The sequence below is a fragment of the Periophthalmus magnuspinnatus genome, chromosome 14 (genome assembly GCF_009829125.3).
Source record: "Periophthalmus magnuspinnatus isolate fPerMag1 chromosome 14, fPerMag1.2.pri, whole genome shotgun sequence".
NCBI lineage: Eukaryota > Metazoa > Chordata > Actinopteri > Gobiiformes > Gobiidae > Periophthalmus > Periophthalmus magnuspinnatus.
This window is the reverse complement of record NC_047139.1, coordinates 16,590,733-16,611,267: the sequence shown is the minus strand read 5'-3', so window position 1 is coordinate 16,611,267 and position 20,535 is coordinate 16,590,733. Positions and strand designations below refer to the sequence as shown.

General features: G+C 40.6%; 2 protein-coding genes across 6 annotated transcripts in view; one reads left to right on the top strand and one right to left on the bottom strand.

The window, feature by feature from the left end:
• The window catches only part of tmem248 (transmembrane protein 248), a 286,123-nt gene that overhangs the window by 228,983 nt on the left and 36,605 nt on the right, over positions 1-20,535 (bottom strand). For 2 of the 4 annotated variants that reach the window (XR_008648935.1, XM_033978568.2), the window contains exon 1: positions 1,194-1,513. The exons of 1 other annotated variant lie outside the window; for it this stretch is intronic. Coding sequence is in view for 2 of the 3 variants with exons in the window: in XM_033978568.2 (XP_033834459.1) it covers positions 1,194-1,196 (3 nt within the window). In the remaining variant the exon portion in view is untranslated. Of the gene's footprint in view, positions 1-1,193; positions 1,525-20,535 lie in introns of those variants that run through there. One more of the 4 variants, XM_033978569.2, reaches the window with a different exon arrangement.
• Positions 2,274-20,463, top strand: lig3 (ligase III, DNA, ATP-dependent). 2 transcript variants are annotated; one of them, XM_033978779.2, is made up of 21 exons: positions 2,274-2,358; positions 4,333-4,877; positions 5,843-5,974; positions 6,686-6,901; positions 7,624-7,775; positions 8,169-8,335; positions 8,469-8,546; positions 9,291-9,459; positions 10,098-10,253; positions 11,015-11,146; positions 11,510-11,589; positions 12,279-12,366; positions 14,241-14,318; positions 14,926-15,049; positions 15,996-16,138; positions 16,581-16,655; positions 16,748-16,894; positions 17,074-17,224; positions 17,736-17,833; positions 17,931-18,011; positions 19,310-20,463. In XM_033978779.2, exons 2-21 carry the CDS (start codon positions 4,361-4,363, stop codon positions 19,541-19,543), a joined length of 3,018 nt encoding a protein of 1,005 aa, XP_033834670.2. In that variant the 5' UTR covers positions 2,274-2,358; positions 4,333-4,360; the 3' UTR covers positions 19,544-20,463. The 2 variants fall into 2 exon arrangements, with proteins under 2 accessions (XP_033834670.2, XP_055082401.1); XM_055226426.1 differs by having other exon boundaries at positions 2,275-2,430.

Below are 20,535 nucleotides of genomic sequence, written 5' to 3'. Positions count from 1 at the left end.
ACTCCTATTTATCTTTTTTCTTATAAAATATTGTAAAAATGCCCATCAGTGTAAACAATACAGAGTTTGGTAACACTTTATAATGACTACACCTTAACTAGCCTTAATAAAGTATGATTCATAAGGTTTAGAAAAGAAATTAATATAAGAAGTTACCCCCTCTTTAAACTCTAAACTGTATTTCAGTTCTATGGACTATTATTTGCTAACACTGAGCATTGCACAGAATCTTACAGCTAACCATAAAGAGGGTTTGAATAGGGCCTGGGAGAGATCACAAAATCATTCAAACATGCATGGATCACATCTATAACCTCTTCAGGCATGTGAGGGAACAGCATTATAACATGGTAGAAATCTAAAAAAAAAAAAAAAAAAAATCCCCCTCTTTAACGTCAGGGTATTAGTTAAGAATGATTCAGTCTTATTTACCAAAACTATTTGACATGATGAACTGTGATTTGACAGTAATACGGCATGTCTTTTAATAATTTATTCCTCCAAAGTTTGGACTTTGCTCCAAGCCACATGCAAATAACAAGTAATTGCACATCACTGTGAAGACTATATTCTCTGAAGACTCAAATGGCGTCACCGCCTTAAGTCTAGACCACACTTATGGACTTTTCCAAAGGTAAGATGAGCACTTCTGTACCGGAGTCTAAGTTTGCTGCTGGGCACTTGTTTTGCATAAATGGAGTTATGATGTTTCATAACCTGCAGCGCCACACGAGCTGTGCGTGAAAAACATGGCGTTATTACGAGCCTCAGACATTGGGTCATGTCACACTGTAGTGTTTACACAGTTCCACAGAGTGCAGGACCAATGCCCTCCCCAAACCTGCCAGACCTGCTGTGCGCTTTTACGCACACGCAATACTAGTTATCTCATGTAATGATTAAGAGCAATTTTACATTTGATTAAAGCAAAATGTGGGAATGCGGAAATCATAAAAAATACACTACTAAATATATATTACTTATAGTCTTAAAAAAGCTTTAAAAAAATAAATTAAATAAAATGCTTGCGACATACAAAAATAGTCCAAACTGAGTTTGGCATCCCGCTGTGTTGTTGTACCTATGCATTAGCATTGGCTGCTCCACAAACACCAGTGCACAACAGGGGCTTAAAGTCATACTTCTATGATAAAATCACCACACACAGTATTGAATATAAGTGCTGCCCTCACCATCGTGTCCCGTTCACTGGCGCTAGGGTCAGTTCTGTGCGGCGGCCCGCAGGGACAGCGCGGCGGCTAGCCCCGCTGCTGCTGTTGTTGGAGGACAGGAGCGAGGCTGCACTGGGCTGCTAGCGGGAGTTGAGAGCGTGTGAGCGGCCCGCACAGGAGCACAAGGATGTGGCTGGATGTGAGAGCTGAAGATAAGAGGTTCTGGGGACAGTCCGTCCCATGCTGCGGACTACTTCTCCGTGTTAGCCCGTCCACTGGTACATGTACCGAGGGCTCTGTCAGTTTGGGTCTGCTTCCTCCTGACGCACTGCGTAGTCCGTGCGCCTGTGCGCCTCTCTCTATTCACGCAATACCTGCTCCACAAATGACACGTACGCAGCGTACGCACTACAGCGCAGTGCGCAGTTTACGTACATGACGAGACAGCCTCAGCTTTCATGTTTATAAACGCACGGGATATGGCCACGCACTTTGGAGAGGGCTTCCTTTGAAATAGGCCCATTGTCTGTGCACAAACCCCATTAAAGTAATCACAGCGAATGAATGATGAGAGATGAAGACAGCAGTGTTAATCAAATTATGCTTCACATTTATTAAGGACACGACTGGCGAATTGAATCGAATCCAGGGGGAACCAACCCCCAGTTTGAGAACAACTGATCTCTATAATATCATGAATTGCAACATTAGCCTACTGATGATGGCCCCTCACAGAGTGTGAAGCACGGGCCCATATGGCGGTGAGAGGTCTACTCGAAATCACTTTATTACACCAGCTTTAACCATCAGCAGAGGTGGCCTGCTAGGCTGCCGTTACTTCCAAAATGTCCTTATATATATCAAGGAGCCTCGAGGACTGTTTCCACCCCTCCGTCCAACTCCCTCTTCTACTTGTCCCTGGACTGGATCTGGAATGGGTCAGTCCTGTCCAGGACTGGATCTGACAAAACTTAACAAAGAACAGAAAGTAGAAGGGACTGGATTGTCTGGTCAGGCAAGTAGACTCCATTGTAATGAGCGCATATCACCACTGTGTGGCGACAGCGCGTCACTTGTGTCCCTGCACCGCGCACGCAGCAGGAGAAGGAGCAGACATTGTTTACAGACACAATGGACACGCTTTACCTTTAGCCTTAGTTTGGAATAGTCACGTTAAACATAACAGGTAATGAATAAAATACAGCTTAATGTGCTAAGTTTGCACGGGAGTCTTGAGCACGGAGGATCTGCAGAAAACGTGAGCACGTTGTTCGCATGTTTGTGCAGTTAGCTGTTAGCCCTTTAGCTGAGGGAGCACAGTGTAATGCAACGTGTCTAAAAGAGGCTTAAAACAATATCACGTAAACGCAGGAGGAGGTAGGTTTACGTGTGTCTATACTCTCCAAAGTACTAAAGCGAACAGATCCGTGCTAGACCAGACTGAACTAAGACAGGCTGGGCAGGTCACTATAGGATGGCTATTTAACCTTTTGTATTGTGGACAGAGATCAGTCTGTACACATTTAACTAAGGGCAGGGCTTTTCAGCATAAATCAGTCTGGCCTCTTGTACATTCTTGATTTGAAGTGCATTTGTGATGTGTGTGATTAGCATAATATCAGAGGTGGGTAGAGTAACCAAAAATTTTACTCAGGTAAGAGTAATGATTCTTTAAAATAATATTACTGAACTACAAGTGCAAAGTAGAGGTCCAAGAAATTACTCAAGAGTAAAAAAGTATTTGGGAAAACTATTCAAGTAAGAGTAACTTAAAGAGTAGCTGATTCAGTAAAATCTGATTTATAATTTGAAGTTGTGTGACGTATACCTATGTTATATATGTCTCACAAACAAAATGTATTTAATTGTGAAAAGGAAAACGCAGGAAGTGGATAATGTTTGTTATGTTATGAATTATGCTTACTTGATCATTCAGTTAGAAGTTAATTAAAGAGACATCTGAAAAGCTCCTCATCTTTTTTCATAAAGTTCTATAGTTAGTGTAATGTAAAGGAAAAAACATTAAATAATGCACAAAATCTGGGATTCAAAGTATAGACACAAAAATGAGACAAACTAAATCATATGTGAAGGAGTGAGGCAAGAAATACTAATGTTCAAATCATTTTATATTGTCAACTTAAATCTTTTGTCACCTGTAGACTTACTCACAGTGGGAAGAGTAGCCGCATCTTTTACTCAAGTAAGAGTAGTGTTATTTCAATAAAAATATTACTCGAGTAGAAGTAATAATATGCTGCTAGAAATTACTCTGAAAAGAACAATTTCTTTAAAAAGTTACTCAAGTAAATGTAACTGAGTAAATGTAACTGTGTACTACCTGCCTCTGCATAATATGAAATTATTAACTGATCAGGATCTGTAATCATAATAAAACCTGGGGAACTTCATTCACTCTTCAAAGGTATGCAATTCAATGTAGTGTTTATAGAATTTAAAATGGAACTTTTTACATACAGTTCATTTAAACAGAGCATCACTGACTCGTGATTAGATTAAAATGGTGGTCACAGGGATCAGATCATTATTTGCCATATCAGCCAGCCCTAATTTAGTCCCTCGTACCTCCTCCGGACCATTATTTAGGGTTTGGTCAAGGTCTAGATTTAGTTTTTTAAACAAATACATGAAATAACAAATTAATAGGGATGCACTGATCCTGCTTTTTCAGTTCCGATACCAATTATCAACCACTCCATACCACTCCAGAAACTGAAATTAGCTTTTATTTCCTAAAAACAAATTAACAAAACTGATTATGTAGCTGTTATTTATCCCATAAATGACTACTTAAGAGCTTTGTGTAAATAAAATGTTAAGTAATATGAGACTTTCTGGGGTGACAATGACCAGTAAATATTATTTCCTTACAGAGACAATAAAGCTTAGCAGTTTTTATTTAAACCTTAAGCATATTTTTTATCAATTTCTGTGCCCAGCCAGGCTATCAGCTGAACCGATATTTGGAAGCTGATCCCCTATTGGGCAATTTTTTTCTGGATCAGCGACAATATTCAATACCAGTATCAAATATCTAATTAATTATAAGTAAATAATGAGTAACTTTTCCTTTTACAAGTATTTTACAGTCAAATTATAATTATGGACACATTCATTTGTGTTTTTTATGTTTTTGTAGGATTCCACTCATCTGCTGGCCTTCCTGGATGCTGATCTGCAGACGGACTTCACAGACCTTTAGAGCTCTGAGCACGTTTCTGGGGCAGCATTTAGCTTCTCTGTCCTTCCAAACCTGCGCTCAGTCTCTCCATGCTTTAGCTTCACCTCCGCATTTCACTCGTTTTACATCAGCCCCAAATCCCATCCGCCTCTCCTCCCTCTCCCTTTACCGCTTCCCCTCCCCGTCCCCCCACCGGCCCCTCTACAGTCCAGCCAATATGTCGGAGCAGAGGTTCATTGTGGAGTACGCCAAGCGCGGGACTGCGGGCTGCAAGAAGTGCAAAGACAAAATTGCCAAGGGGGTGGTGCGCATCGGGAAGATCGTGCCAAACCCATTCAGCGAGTCAGCGGGTGAGATGAAGGAGTGGTACCATGTCAAATGTATCTTTGAGAAACTGGAGAGGGCCCGGGCCACCACTAAGAAGATCGAGGACATCACCGACCTGGAGGGCTGGGAGGAGCTGCAGGACGAAGACAAGGAACTCATCAACAAACACGTCACAGGTGCCAAAAGCTGGCATTAAAGGGACATTTGTCATAGTTGAGGGAGATGGGTAGAAAAATTGACAATTATTGATTTGGAGATATGCTAAATTAAAATATTGAGTTTAGAATATCCAATATATCAAAACTATTAAAAATTACTTGAAAAAGAGATGGACACATTTAGTGTCATCTCCTAAACAAGGGTATAAAGTGATATTTCTGCACTTTTGTGGTTAATTTTATGCTCTATTAAAATTACGTGCTGGACTTGAACCTCAACCAAGTCATTTATAGGCACGTTTTAGCACATCCCTGATGCTTTTTTAAGGTATTTTTTTTCTGTGAATATGGTGTTTGAATAGCATTTTCTACTGTTCTTAGTCATTTTTAGCAACTTTAGTACAAACTAGGTAAATTTGCAGCTTTCCAGTCAAAAAAAGAGTCTGTGGTGCTATGGCCAGGTGTAGTTGAACAGTGAAACGGGTTGCACTGGTACAAAGTTATTTCTCACTTGTTTTATACCTTCTCAGCATCCTAATTATTCGCAACAATGAGATTATAAGTGCTTTTCACAACTGTTAGTGGCCACTGCAGAGTTTTGCTGTGGCGGTAAAGCTAACATGCCTTAAATGCTTTTCTAATTAGATGCAGACAGCACACAGCAGACTTGCAACACTGCTGGGGCGAGACATATTTAGCTTAAAATCAGGTGGAGGACCTTTAAGTTCACATCATCTAAAACTAAAAACTATTCACTTTATAAGCCCTGACACTTAGTAGTATTACATCTCTCCCTCTTTTACAATGTGTATAGTGTCTTAGTTATTTATTATAATTCACTTAGTTCACACACTTTCATATCATGCTCTTTTTAAGGTTTTCTGTAGTTTTCACACCGAATAAAAAAAACAAAACCTAACAGTACCTTAGACATTGACAAAAATCATCTTCTATTTGTCTTCTAAAGTGTATTTTGTTTTCAGAACTGATGGCAAAAATCAATGCCAGTCCAAAGAAGAAGGTCCAGGCCAAGCTGAACACCAGTGGTCAGCTCACTTCGCCCCCACCTGGTGACCCGTCCACCAACGCCCCACGCAAATTCTCCGGCTTCACAGGTAACTCCTGGCTAGCTAACTTCTGATTTTAGTTTTCATTCAGACTTCAAATGTGCACACTAAGTCAGTCATCAGATTAAAGAAGATACACTGTGTATTTCTGGCCTTTAGTGATATTCTATTTTCAGCAGTAGAGCTCTAAAAGCACTTGATAGATACAGGGTCATTCACTTCACAACAGAGGCCGACACTGCCAAGCCATGCTGCTGGCCAGGCTCTATTACTTTATAGAGCCATTTCTGTAGCAAGCAATGGGCGTAGACATAAAACACACAGTGAAAATCTAACATGTGTGTACAGTGATATAAGGGCTGGTATTTTCTCTAGCATATGTGTCCATGAGTTAAAGTGCACATGCTCTGCTTTTCCTACATGCACTTTTTTGTAAGTCACTCATTCTTCCCTCACTTGGAGCACAGGCGTTCCTCCTGTGAGCAGGTGACTGTGGTGCTCACTGCCCAAGCAGCTCTGCACAAAACACACCTCAGATTTTAAGCCTAATCCCATTAAAAAATGCTACATTACATTCACATTACATACACTCTAAACATTTTATTATTATCAGATCTCACTATAGGTATATTTATTATACCTGTTTTAGTTTTTCAAACAAGGAAGTCTTTTATTTATTTATTTTTTATACACACTGGCATCCTTGGCAAATTGTCAAGACAAGTGTTACATAGTGACTTGCCTTGTGCCCTTGTACAGCAGCCAAAGCGAGCCCCTCGTCCGGCAGCCTGGGACCCTCTAGCTCCACCCCCTCAGCTCAGGGTAGTGCTCTGTCCAGCCAGCTGTGTGACCCCTCCCACAAGGACTGCCTCCTCAGAGAGTTCCGCAAACTGTGTGCTCTTGTGGCCGAGAACGCAAGCTACAACACCAAGACACAGATCATCCAGAAGTTCCTGAAGAAGGGGTCCGGAGGAGGTACGAGGCATTGCCCTTTCACAGGGAGACTTATAAAGGAACACAAGGAGATTTACAAGTTCAATACACTTAAACATACAGTATTTAAAGGTGCTGTGCCTGATTTTTCATGTCTTAAAAATCTGAAAAACAGAACTATGCATTCTGTGTATTCTAATTATTCACCACAATGAGTTTATAAGTATGCTTCACAACTCTCAGAGACTAGTGCGGAGTTTGCTGTGACAGTAAAGCTACCAACAACTAGCATACTAATACGCACTGCCTGATGATCAGACAATAGAACAGTTAATGATTAGATGCAAACAGCACACAGAGAACATATTTTAACCACAAGATCTCTTATACATTATATCTTCTGGGGCAAGACACATTTTGTGAGAAAAATCGGTTGCAGGGCCTTGTCTTTGTCTTTAGATCTATTGTACATTTTACATATTACATTATATAGCTCCTTTTTTCCCATAACTTGAATGTTGATAGTTCAGTCCCCATTATTGGCAATGAATTCTGCTCTTTTGGGGCAGGAAACTTGCCTCCTATGCCTTCAGTGTCTTCTGCATTGTACTGGGATAAATTATGAGGCATTGGAACATGTCACTAATATCAATCAGAGAAGGTTTTCACCACATTCTACATCTGAAAACTGTTCCCTGAGGTTTGAAGTGACATAGAACTCAGGAAGGCTCCAGTCCTTAAGCCTCTCGTCTGTGTGTGAGCAGATAAGTTCCATGGAGACCTGTTCCTAACTGTGAAACTGCTGCTGCCTGGAGTGGTGAAGAGTGTGTACAACCTCAACGACAAACAGATCGTCAAACTCTTTAGCCGCATCTTCAGGTGTAACCAGGATGAGATGGTGCGCGATCTGGAACAGGTATCTCATACTGCTCGTACTCTTACACTCAATACAATATGTACAGTATGAGGACAATCAAAGAAATATTGCATATAATGCTAAGGCTCTCTATGCGACAGATGGTAGGAGATGCGAACAAACTGAAAATCGTAACAAAAGAGCCCTAGTTGGCCTCTTTGAATCAAAATGTCTTTAGGGCTTGTGGTGTTTGTGGTGCCCTCAGCTTAGTCCATCGCTTATGGAGGCAGTTTTTATTTACTTGTAGTATAAGCAAACCCCTAAACCTACAGTCACTAAACACTATCCTCCCTGTCATAAATGGTTCTTCTAAAAGACAGGATATGATGCACTACAGAAATAGTTCTTGTGTCCTCTTGAGTCCTTGTCCTCCATGTCTCCATGCTGCTTCAGGGGGATGTGTCGGAGACTGTGAGGATGTTCTTTGAGGATAGTAAGTCCTTTCCTCCTGCTGCCAAAAGCCTGCTAACACTCCAGGAAGTTGACTCCTCCCTGACCCGACTGGCCCAACTCACCAAGGAGGATGAGCAGCAGAGCGAGCTGGAGGACATTGCCAAAAAGTAAGGCATTCACTGGAGTCTTAACTCCCCACCCAACAAACTTCAGTAAAAAGGCAAACCCTTTATATGTAACTTCTCAACTAACTCCACCGAATCTGACCACTGCTCTCCTGTATAATTCTTTTTTTCACAGATGCACAAGCAATGACTTGAAATGCATTATTCGTCTGATCAAACATGATCTGAAGATGAATGCTGGAGCGAAACACGTGTAAGTGTGAACTGTACACATTATATATATCTAAGTCCTCTTTAGAGGGACTCTATGGTGTGTCTTTCTAACCCTGTATTCATCCAAATATACTGTATGTTCTACATTCGCAAACTAGTGCAAAGTGAAATCTGAAAGTCTAATATCACTTACTGCAAAACTATTAATTGTTACATGCTGTTCTCGTGTTTTATGTTTGCTTTAGGTATTAAAATAGACTTAAAGTGAATTTAAACACTAAGTCCACTTTTTTGCTACTAAATATGTGTGTGTGTGTATATGGTGTTTTAATACCATTATCACCTTAACGAGTCCTTTTCATGGCAACTTATGCGCAAGCTTAATTTGCAGATTTCTGGTCAAAAATGCCAAAATCTTAAAGCTTGTACTGCCTACAGTGGTTTCCAGTAGTTGGTGACAACACAAAAGACTGTCTTGATTAAAGCCAGGTGTTTCTGATTACAAAGATCTGGCTGCAGGGGCAGAGTTTGAAGTGTGGTTACCTGTTAGACCAATCACACTCTTCTTATACCTCCAGACTTCGCTCCTCTTCCCCCCTCACTCCTCCAGGTACTGCCCACTTTCACAAGCATCTCTATCTGTAGTTGTGGGCAGGTTTAGGTGTTTAGTCCCACTTAAATCAACCATTCAAATTTGATTCATCGTATCAGCACAAATCCTGATCTTCAAGACTCTTGTCCCTTTGAAATACAATGTAAAGTACAATCTTTACTCTGTGTACAGTCTGGATGCTGTGGACCCAAACGCGTATGATGCATTCAAAGCCTCAAGGAACCTGGGAGACGTGATTGAGCGGGTGCTGAGGAACCAGCAGGAGGCGTCAAATGGCTCGGGCCCCAGGAAGCTGCTGACGATAGAGGCATCGCTCATGACCCCAGTGCAGCCCATGCTGGTGAGGAGGACACATGCAGCCACACAAGGCACTCACCAACTATTGTCAAATGGAGTGGAGGTGATGTGCTTGCTTAATATTCTGCACTGCCTATAGAAGCCTGGTGTGTGTTCCCCCGGTACGATTCGCTAGGTAGCTACTGCCATACTTTGCTTTTGTGTGCTTGTTCAATAAGTCAGTTGATAGCCCAATAATGTTGCAAATGTGATCTGTTTATTCCACAGCGGTTCAAATACAATGATCCATAGGCTTCATATCCCAAAAACATCCTGAAACACGAGTAACAGCATAAAGCAAACTCCGCCAAAGGGGTCAAAAACCTTTTGCTTTTCCGACATCAACACCTGTAAATATAGTAAATATAATAAATATTACTCTACAATTTACTTTGTTAATGAGTGTTTTGTAATTTGACCTTTGGTGTTAGAAAGGTTTTTAAATATTGTCATCTTAAAATCACTGATGAGGGGTTGGGTCTCAAGACGTCATTTGCCAGAGAAAAAAGTTTCACTATGTAGACCACTGATTTATTCACAATTCTCTTGTGAAACACTAACTCCAGTAGTTAGCATGCTAAAATCTGTCATCTTGTCGCAGAATGCTTTGCTGTTTGCCAACACATTCCTTGTGTATTTTAGGCGGAGGCGTGTAAGTCTGTGGAGTACGCCATGAAAAAGTGTCCTAACGGCATGTACTCAGAGATCAAGTATGACGGGGAGAGGGTCCAGGTGCACAAGAGTGGAGACAGTTTCAGCTACTTCAGCCGCAGCCTCAAGCCTGTCCTGCCTCACAAGGTCTCACAAAACTTAAAATGGACTTTTATGAGCTTTTAACCATGTTATAACACTGTTCCCTCATCAAAAATATACCTGGATACCTGGAGTTGTATTTTCCTTTATTCTCTCTGGTTTCAGTAATCCTCTGTAAAAAGCCACTTGCCTGTAGTATTTACCGTGGGTGCCAGCTAGGGCTGTAGTCCTTTAGTCCTTTAGTCAATTGATCAGTCGACAGCGTCTTAGGTGACCAAAATGTAGTCAAATTATTTTATTTACATTATAAGGATTCATCCAGGACAACAGCAGAAAAGAGAAGTTACTGAGTGAGTTAGATTTGGTATTTTGGTAGATTAAACTCAAGAGTCACAAGTTTAATCTGTCTATATACAAATACATTGTTTGCTAGTACATTTCTGCATAAATAGTTGTTTTTGCATGAACTCACATTGTGGTCTTGTGAGTGCATAGATATCTATGCATAGATGCATAGATATCAGTTTTGAGAGCTTTTGCTACTCCCCCTTTTTAGTCAATTATTCGATTGGTAGGACATGTCTTAAGATGACCGAGAATTGCTTTATTCAACTACAGGTTTAGTGCCAGTATAGCTTAACTGGATTTTCTTGTAAAAGTTGAATACTATTGCCATTTATCCTCACTGGACATGGACTGAAATCTTTTCTAAATGTATAAATCTTTAGAATAAAGTCGTGTACTGTTTTTTTAGACATGACTTGGCACATCTCTCTCAAACCCTAACTCTCACCTCCTTTCCTCAGGTGGCCCATTTCAAAGACTACATCCCAAAAGCTTTCCCTGGTGGTCACAGTATGATCCTGGATGCAGAGGTGTTGCTGATTGACACCAAGACCAGCAAGCCCCTGCCCTTTGGCACCTTAGGAGTTCATAAGGTAAGGCCAGCAAGCCCCTTCCCATTTGGGACCTTAGGCGTTCACAGTTACTATATGAGGTATGCCTTTTGTCTAAATCCAGACTGGTCACCACTTCCTCCTCAGACCAAACTCAGGTATAGCCACCCAATCAGGTTTGTTTATTTTAAAGTCATGCTTCAAAAAATGTACTTTGTAGTCCCAGTGGGGAATTTATCTGGTCTTATCTTGGGCAAAGTGCTGAATAACTGCAGGACATACAATACACATAAATGACCTAACCAACATGGCACGTAAAAAAACAATACAGATATCGGTATCAACTGATGAAAACCACTAAGTTGAATGGGCAATATTTATGAGGTGATTTTTTTGTGTTGACAGAAAGCTGCCTTTCAGGATGCTAACGTGTGCCTATTTGTGTTTGACTGTATCTACTTCAATGGAGTGAGCCTCATGGAGAGGTAAAGACTGTGCCCTGCTCCTTGCACTGCACTGTTCTACTGCAACACCGAAACACACACATAAGAATGACAGTATTGTGACTGCTATTCGATTTGTAATATATGTTTAAAAAAAGTAGAATTCTGAGTCCACTTTGTAAACAACTGCAGGAGCATTCACATTTGAGAGAAGACTAAAATCTGAGCTAATAAACTAATACAAGAATCCTATACATTTCAAAACATGTTTGTAGAGGTCTAAACTACAGGTACAGCAAGATTTTTCTATAAAGACAAAACAGGATATTTTGTTTTTTGCAGAGGACAATTGGTGGGAATAATTGTAGCCTTTACGGTTTGATAATTTCACAAACTCAAATTTTGATTTGATAATGATTAATTGTGCAGCCCTACATTCCAGTACCAGTAAAAAGTAAACACACAACCCCTAAATGTTACCCCTTTATATAATCTTGCACATTTTTTATAAATGTGTAAAAGAAGTCATGCACATCATTGAGCACTAACTTTCTGAGTCATTTCAGAGCTGAATCCCTTGGTTGCTTGCATTACTTTCTATGTTAAGAGATAGGACTTTTAAATTTTACTTTAGCATGAGCTGGATAGAACTTACTATAATGGCCCATTGTATTCAGCATGTAATATCTGCCCATGTGTGCTGATATTTGCCCATGTGGGTTGTCCTGCAGGCCTCTGTGTGAACGTAGGAAGTTCCTCCATGACAACATGGTGGAAGTGCCCAACAGAATCCTCTTCTCTGAGATGAAGCACGTCACAGTGAGTGCTCACATCACTGCTGCAGTTTGATGAACACATAAAAACCCTGCATGGTTAACATTTATAGACAATACTAAATGTACAGTGGGGGCAAAAAAGGTATTTAGGCAGCCACCAATTGTGCAAATTCTCCCACTTAAAAAGATGAGAGAGGCCTGTAATTTTTATCATTGGCTCACTTCAACTATGAGAGACAGAATGGGGGAATCCAGGAATCCAGGAAATCACATTGTAGGATTTTTAATGAATTCATTGGTAAATTCCTCTGTTAAATAAGTATTTGGTCACCTACAAATAACAAATAAGCAAGCAAGGTTTCTGGCTCTCACAGACCTGTAACTTCTTCTTTAAGAGGCTCCTCTGTCCTCCACTTGTTACCTGTATAAATGACACCTGTTTGAACTCGTTATCAGTATAAAAGACACCTGTCCACAACCTCAAACAGTCAGACTCCAGACTCCACTATGGCCAAGACCAAAGAGCTGACAAAGGACACCAGAAACAAAATTGTAGACCTGCACCAGGCTGGGAAGACTGAATCTGCGATAGGTAAGCAGCTTGGTCTGAAGAAATCAACTGTGGGAGCAATTATTAGAAAATGGAAGACATACATGACCATTGATCATCTCCCTCAATCTGGGGGTCCACGCAAGATCTCACCCCGTGGGATCAAAGTGATCACAAGAACGGTGAGCAGAAATCCCAGAACCACACGGGGGGCCTAGCGAATGACCTGCAGAGAGCTGGGACCAAAGTAACAAACGCTACCATCAGTAACACACTACACCACCAGGAACTCAAATCCTACAGTGCCAGACGTGTCCCCCGCTTAAGCCAGTACATGTCCAGGCCCGTCTGAAGTTTGCTAAAGAGCATTTGGATGATACAGAAGAGGATTAGGAGACTATCATATGGTCAGATGAATCCAAAATAGAACCTTTCGCTAAAACTCAACTTGTCGTGTTTGGAGGAGAAAGAATGCTGAGTTGCATCCAAAGAACACATGCTTACTGTGAAGCATGAGGGTGGAAACATCATGCTTTGGGGCTGTTTTTCTGCAAAGAGATACATAAGGCGACTGATCCGTGTAGGAAAGAGAAGGAAAGAATTAATGGATCCATGTATCATGAGATTTTGATGTATAAACCTCCATCAGCAAGAAGATGAAGATCAAACGTATATAACGGGTATGTAACAAAGTATTGAGATGAACTTTTGTTATTGACCAAATACTTATTTTCCACCATAATTTGCAAATAAATTGTTTAAAAATCATGTGTATTTGGAGAGTTTCCATTTGTGTATGTGTGATTTTCTGGATTTTTCTCATTTTGTCTGTTATAGTTGTGTGTACCTATGATGAAAATTACAGGCCTCTGTCATCTTTTTAAGTGGGAGAACTTGCACAATTGGTGGCTAAATATGTTTTTGCCCCACTGTATATAGTGTTAAAGAAGACATGTTTTTATCGTAAATAATTATTTTCACATTTTGTAATTTCTATTAGCTTAATTTTCAATGTTTGTATGGTTGATAAATGGCTTCAGCTGTGTCCAACCCAGATTCTATTTTAATTTTTTTTATTAAACGTAAGCAGTGGGTGGAGATAGGTAGGAGGTGAAAATTGAAATTTTCTGAGCCCTCAAGCAATCCTTTAATGTAGAGCAATACACGACTATTCAAACATGCATGTATCTCTCAAAATACAACTAGAGATGTAGAAGAACCATTAGAGCATGGTTATTTAGCTATTGCACAGATTTAGACACGGAATGGTAGTCAAGGGCAAGCGTTGTCTGCTGTTTGTTCTAACAGATGAAAGACATGTTGGTGGATTCTTTTTGTGCTCTTTTTAAGTCTCTTATTCTTGGCAGAGGGCAGCAGACCTGGCTGATATGATCACAAGAGTCATCAGAGAGGGACTGGAGGGGCTGGTGCTCAAAGACGTTAAGGTTTGTATATCTTTCTTCTCCCCTTTGTCTGGGTGTCATATAATAAACCTGTTGCTAATTCTAGCAAGAACTGACCTTGGGGAAAGAAGGCACCTAAACAGTCCGTTTCCTATTGCTCACAAAAATAGAGAAATAAAAAACACAGTAGAGCAGTTCAAATGAACTTTTTAAGACCAAAATGAGGAGCCTGACAGTCAACCAGACTCTGATGGAGCCAATTTGCATCTATGCCTACTTCTTATTTGGAACGTGGCAGCTGGCAGGCTAGCTATGTCAATAATACAGTCTATCAGTATATCATAGGCTGACCATCAAAATGGCACAAATGACATTCAAGAAGAGAGGCAAACGACATGATAGACTCTGAGCTTATAGATAGTTTTAGCAAATTTTCATAATTTTATCAAAACGGTTATTTCTGAGTAGAGTTCCATCGCAGTTATGTACACTTGTATACATATACATATGCATATTATGGTACCAGAAAATAGGGGAAGTGTACTAAGTACACATATGCATTTTCCTATTCACCAGTAACATCAGTAACAACTTTAAATTGTGGTAATAGTGGGTTGACCTAAGTATTTGTGTATGTGTGTGTGTGTAGGGCAATTATGAGCCTGGGAAGCGTCACTGGCTGAAGGTGAAGAAGGACTACCTAAATGAAGGCGCCATGGCTGACACTGCTGACCTCGTGGTACTGGGGGCCTTCTATGGAAAGGGTGCCAATGGTCTGTACTGTGCCTTTGCAAAAATCTTTACTTGCTTTCTGCGCACTTTATTATCAGCTGCAGAAATGTAATGTAATTTATTATTTGTTTGTCCAGCATTTGAAAGTACTACAGCTACATATTTTGCCTAGTATAATTTCATATCAGGTGTTTGGAAATATAAGCCAATTAGGCAGTCTATATCTCCAAAGCTCAAAATGCTCTATTTCACCTTATAATATTGCGTAGTGATAGTTTTCAAGCTACCTTTAGCTACGTTACCTTTTAAGTCAGTACAGATTGACAATTTCAGTGCTGAAGTCATCCAGATGATTCTAATTAAGTTTATTGATTTAATTACATAACTTTATACATTAATTTGTATAAAGTTTAAAAACACAGTGGAGCATTTCCTGCATTACCAAATGACATCACAAGATGGAACAAAGAGTTTTCAGTATGAGAGAAGAACTCATGTGCAGGGTTTGTGTTGAATATGTGTGAATTAAACAAAACACCCTGCTTCACCCCTCAACGCACCAGTAGGTGAAGTCATTGTTTTATCTTCTGGCATTTTGTCTGGTTCTTAAATGACCTACATTACGCTATTTTCTGATCTACGTTAGAATGTTGTATCCTTATTAACAGTCAAGTTGGTTAGTGAAGGCAATTTGAGCACTGTATGTTTTTAAAGAAACGAAAATGCACACATGATGAACCTGTTCATATATTTTAGTGAAGATCTAGATTTTATTAAGGTCTAAACAAAAAAATAACCTGGCTCTATCCATCCATCATATGTCCAAAATGTGCCATTTTTACAAATGCCTTATATGGCCATATGAAAACTTGACATGAAGAAAAACATGTTGTTGAATATGAGAAACAAGACGCAAATTGATATCCACCTGCAGTGTCTCACCTTAAGTGCTGAAGCATTGATTGTCATATTGTTGTGTGCCACCAGGGGGCATCATGTCCAGTTTCCTGATGGGCTGCTTGGACCCAGACTCAGGGAAGTGGTGCACAGTGACGAAATGCTCTGGAGGTTACGACGATGCCATGTTGGCTCGGCTGCAGAAGGAGCTGGACGTGGTCAAGATTAGCAAGGTTTGCTCTCCCTTAACCCCCTGAACTCAACCTGAAACATTCTCTCCCTTAAGCTCAACTTGAAACATCCTCTCCCCTAACCCCATAACCCCAACCTGAAATATGCTCTTCCCTGTCCCCTTAACCTCAACCTGATACATGCTCTCCCCTAACCCCTTAATCCCGATTTGAAATATGCTCTCCTCTAACCCCCTAAACTCAACCTGAAACATCCTCTCCCCTAACCCACAAAATTCGACCTGAAGCATCCTCTCCCCTAACCATAACCTGAAACATACTCTACTCTAACATCAACCTGTAACATACTTTTCCCTAATGCCTTAATCCCAACTTCAAACATGCTGACCCCTAATCCCTTAACCCCAATCTGAAACACGCTCTCCCATCTCTTTACCTGAAACGTGAATCCATAAAGTGGGGCTCACAGCTGTTGTGTTTGCAGGATCCCAGTAAGATCCCCGGTTGGTTGAAGATAGTGAAGAATTACTATCCTGACTTTATCATCCGAGACCCTAAGGTGAGCCGAGCTGCTTACTTACGACCATGTGCAGTTTGTTGTTGGTTCTCTTTTGACAGCAACCCTGGGCTTCACATTGTGTCTGTGCTCAGAGTGCTCCGGTGTGGGAGATCACTGGAGCAGAGTTCTCGAAGTCTGAGATGCACACAGCTGACGGCATCTCCATCCGCTTCCCCCGTATGACCCGCGTCCGAGACGACAAGGACTGGGAGAGCGCCACCAACCTGCACCAGCTTCGGGTGAGCCTGTTGCACCATGATTGCACCGCCACTGCACCATGCTGGTCTTCAGGGGCCGTCTAAATACTTCCAATGTATACTTCCATGTGTTTACCTCTGCCATTGCAGTGTATACTACAGTGAGGTGAATCTTCCTGATTGGGCGGTAGTAGGATGTGACTGTACACTGTGTTTGACAGGAGCTGTTCCGCATCTCCAAAGAGAACAATGACTTCCAGGTGAGTGCGGGGCCCTCAGGAGCCAAAGAAGAGAGAAGCTCTTCAGGAGGAGACTCTCCACCGCCCCCAGCCCCGCCCCCGGCTCTGCCCTCTGCTGCATCAAAGAAGAAGAGTGAGTGGAGCCACTGTCATGTTGTCAGTCTAGTAATGCAGAGAAAACCATTCTACACTAACCAACTAACAACTCAGTGCAAACACAAGTGAGGCTCCGAATAAATAAGAGAACCAGGAAACGGCCTAATGGACCTCTGTGATATGTTGCTCAGAGAACAGTAAAGAAACTCACTCAACACTGTGGAAGCAGACTGATCCTGTCTATAGAACAGAACTCACATACAGCCAAGCTAGTCATTGAGATGTTTTGTGCAGTTAGTGAGTGGTGGTGGTGGGAGGGGCTGATGATGCAGAATAGCAGCCTTGCTTTTGTCAGTCTGTCTCAGGGCAGCTGTGGCTACAATAGTAGCTTACCACCAAGTGTGGAGTGAATGAATAATTTTGTAGCACATTATATTAGAAAAGAAAAATGTCAATACATAATAGAAGAATTCCAATAATCAATAATTACATTAACACAATGATTATAATTTTATCCAAAATGAAGTCTTGACACTATTGTTCTGCAGGCACCAGTACTCCCAAAGTAGGTGCCAGTACTCCCAAAGCAAAGGCAGTGAAGTCAGAGCCTCGTACCCCAGACTCAGAGGCCGGGAGTGCTAAGAAGGTACAGTTTATCACACTACTGCAGTAACCACAGCACTACAATCAGACTACCCCAGTACTCCAGTACCCCCTCTCATTTGTATTGTTGTGTGGAGTAGGTGAAGAAATGTGAGGTGCACACAAATGGACAGAGCCATCACAGAAGCAGCGCTCAGCTGTTGGAGCCCTCCAAGGACAAGGTCAGTGCACCTACACACACACACTCATTACATTACATCACCTCAATATAGACTTTGTCAAGCAACACTTAATTTCAGGAGAATTTAAAACCAGTAAGTATGCATTGCATTCACAATTAAGATTAGGAAACTAAGGTCACAGATACTGTCAAAAATAAAAAAAAAATAAAAATGCGATTTAAAGATGCCAAACAAAATGCCACCAAAAAATTACGCTATGCAAGCTTAAACAAGTCTGTCCAATAAACTGCACAATGTCACTGTTTCATATAAGACACCAACCAGAAAATAACAAAACAAATAGGCTATACAACAGCAAATAACTGAAAATGTGGCGCAGCTGAGATTGAACAAACTGTAGTGAAATTTTAACTGAGGTGACTTCAGTGCTCCATGTTATTATTAACATTATAAACTCACTTGTTCATTGGAGCTCCGTCTCCCTGCATGCTTGTGCACTGAGCTGCAGGTCCACTCCAGTGTCTCCAAACGTTTTTAAACATGTAGCTCCAAACACCAAATCGATCATTTGCAAGCAACAGGCATTCCCAACAGTACAATTTGCAGCGTTTCTCAGAAGCTGTGAGCCACGGGTACCATTCATAGTTGCTCATCTGGAAATGACAGACAAACCCTTTTCCTTGCTGGGTCACGTTAGCTAGTGCAGGGGTTGGCCGACCTCTTCTCATAATATCCAGCTTTTCATGAAAGGCCCATCTTGAAAATGACCTGGAAAGTATATCTGCAGCCAGATCACTCCTTTGGCTATTATGGGTTAATTATTTGCCAAAAATTATGGGCGTGTCTATTTACAGTGGACGGGGTATGTGTATATATATATTTATATTTATGTTTTACCAATATATATTTAGCATTAAAAATCCATAGCAAGGTCCACAAATTTCCTTTAAGTTGAAGTGAAGCTCACTAATAAACTTTTCATGTGTAAAAAATAATAAGAAAATATGTTTATCTGGATGTAAAATTGTTTGCTGCAAATGTATGTAACATACAGCCATAACACTCCAGTCTGTTCAAAAAGGACACATAGAGAATGGGGAAGTGCTTCAAAAATATTGGTATCGAGAATCAATATTGGTCGATATATAGACTAATCGATATTAGCAACTGCAACCCATATATCACCCCCATACCTGAAACATGATCTCCCATCTTACAGCTCTGTACCTGAAACATGCTCTCCCATAGTAGTGTAGTAGTTGTGTAACCTGTCCTATGCACTTTGAAGTACTCCTCTTCATAGTGCTTGTTGTTAATTATGTGGTTCTTCTCCTCAGACTCTCCTGGACATCTTCAGCGGAGTGAAGCTCTACCTGCCCTCCTCGCTGCAGGATTTCCACACCCTCAGGAGGTACTTTGTGGCCTACGATGGAGACCTGGTCCCAGACTACGCCTCATCTTCAGCCACCCACAGCATGGGTGAGGTGGAGGAGGACAGCCAGGTGCAGAGGGTGTCCGCACACTGGCTCTGGGAGTGCATCCGCAAGAGGCGCCTAGTCCCTGCCTGTTGAGACACCCACACTGTCTACCTCACAGTAAACACACTGCTATGCCCCGGACTCAACGCTCTCACATCACCACAGGCAGCTTTGGAGACAATAGAGAATAATTTAATTTACAACATATTTTGGAACCTCTGTAAAGCAGTTACTTAAATTTTAGGATTTAAATGTTTTTGAACTAAAAATAATCTCATAAGTTGAAACATATCTTGGAAGCCTCTGTCGTGCCTTTAAACTCTTTATTAGGTGTGGGTTATGGCAATAAAAATTAAAAAAAATGAATGGTGAAATTTACACCTTCTTAAGAGGTGTAATTTGGGAACATGAATGAATTTCCCCCCAATCAAAATGTAAACACATGGACAAGAAATCTCGCAAGTACGTGTCACGATAATTACTATCAACTATTTATCCCTAAAAACTACACCTTAATTAGTCTTAATCAAGCATGAACAATGACTTTGTTTAGGCTTAATTAAGAGGTCAGGGAATGGAGGAATCATTCTCAATTAACAATTTGTTCATTATGGTATCTTTGTAATAACTACACTTTTAACAGTGTTAATGTGTACAGTATGAACAAAGTGTCACCATGTTTTTTTTGCATTCTTAAAATTCACTTTAAATTTTGGTCGTTATTCGTAAAGGCAGGTTAGCATTGCTCTATTTATTGAATATGAGGTGATTTGGGGAACACTAACTGATACTTTCCATTCTTACATTTCAATGTGTTCAGTCATTTCACACTTGCTTCAGAAGACCAAAATATGTAGTGATGTGAGTAAAAGTTTTCCCAGATTATGAAATGATGCTATGGGCTTGATGACAAACTTGATACTTTAGTGTTCAAAGTAGTTTTTTTAGTTTTTTTTTTTTTTTACAAATAAAAAAAAAAGTCATGTCATGACTCAGATTAAAGTGTTAAACTTATGCTCAGTTGTAAATGTGTTTTATTTCATTTAAAGTTTTGTTTTGTTGCAGGAAGGGCTGCAATAAAACAG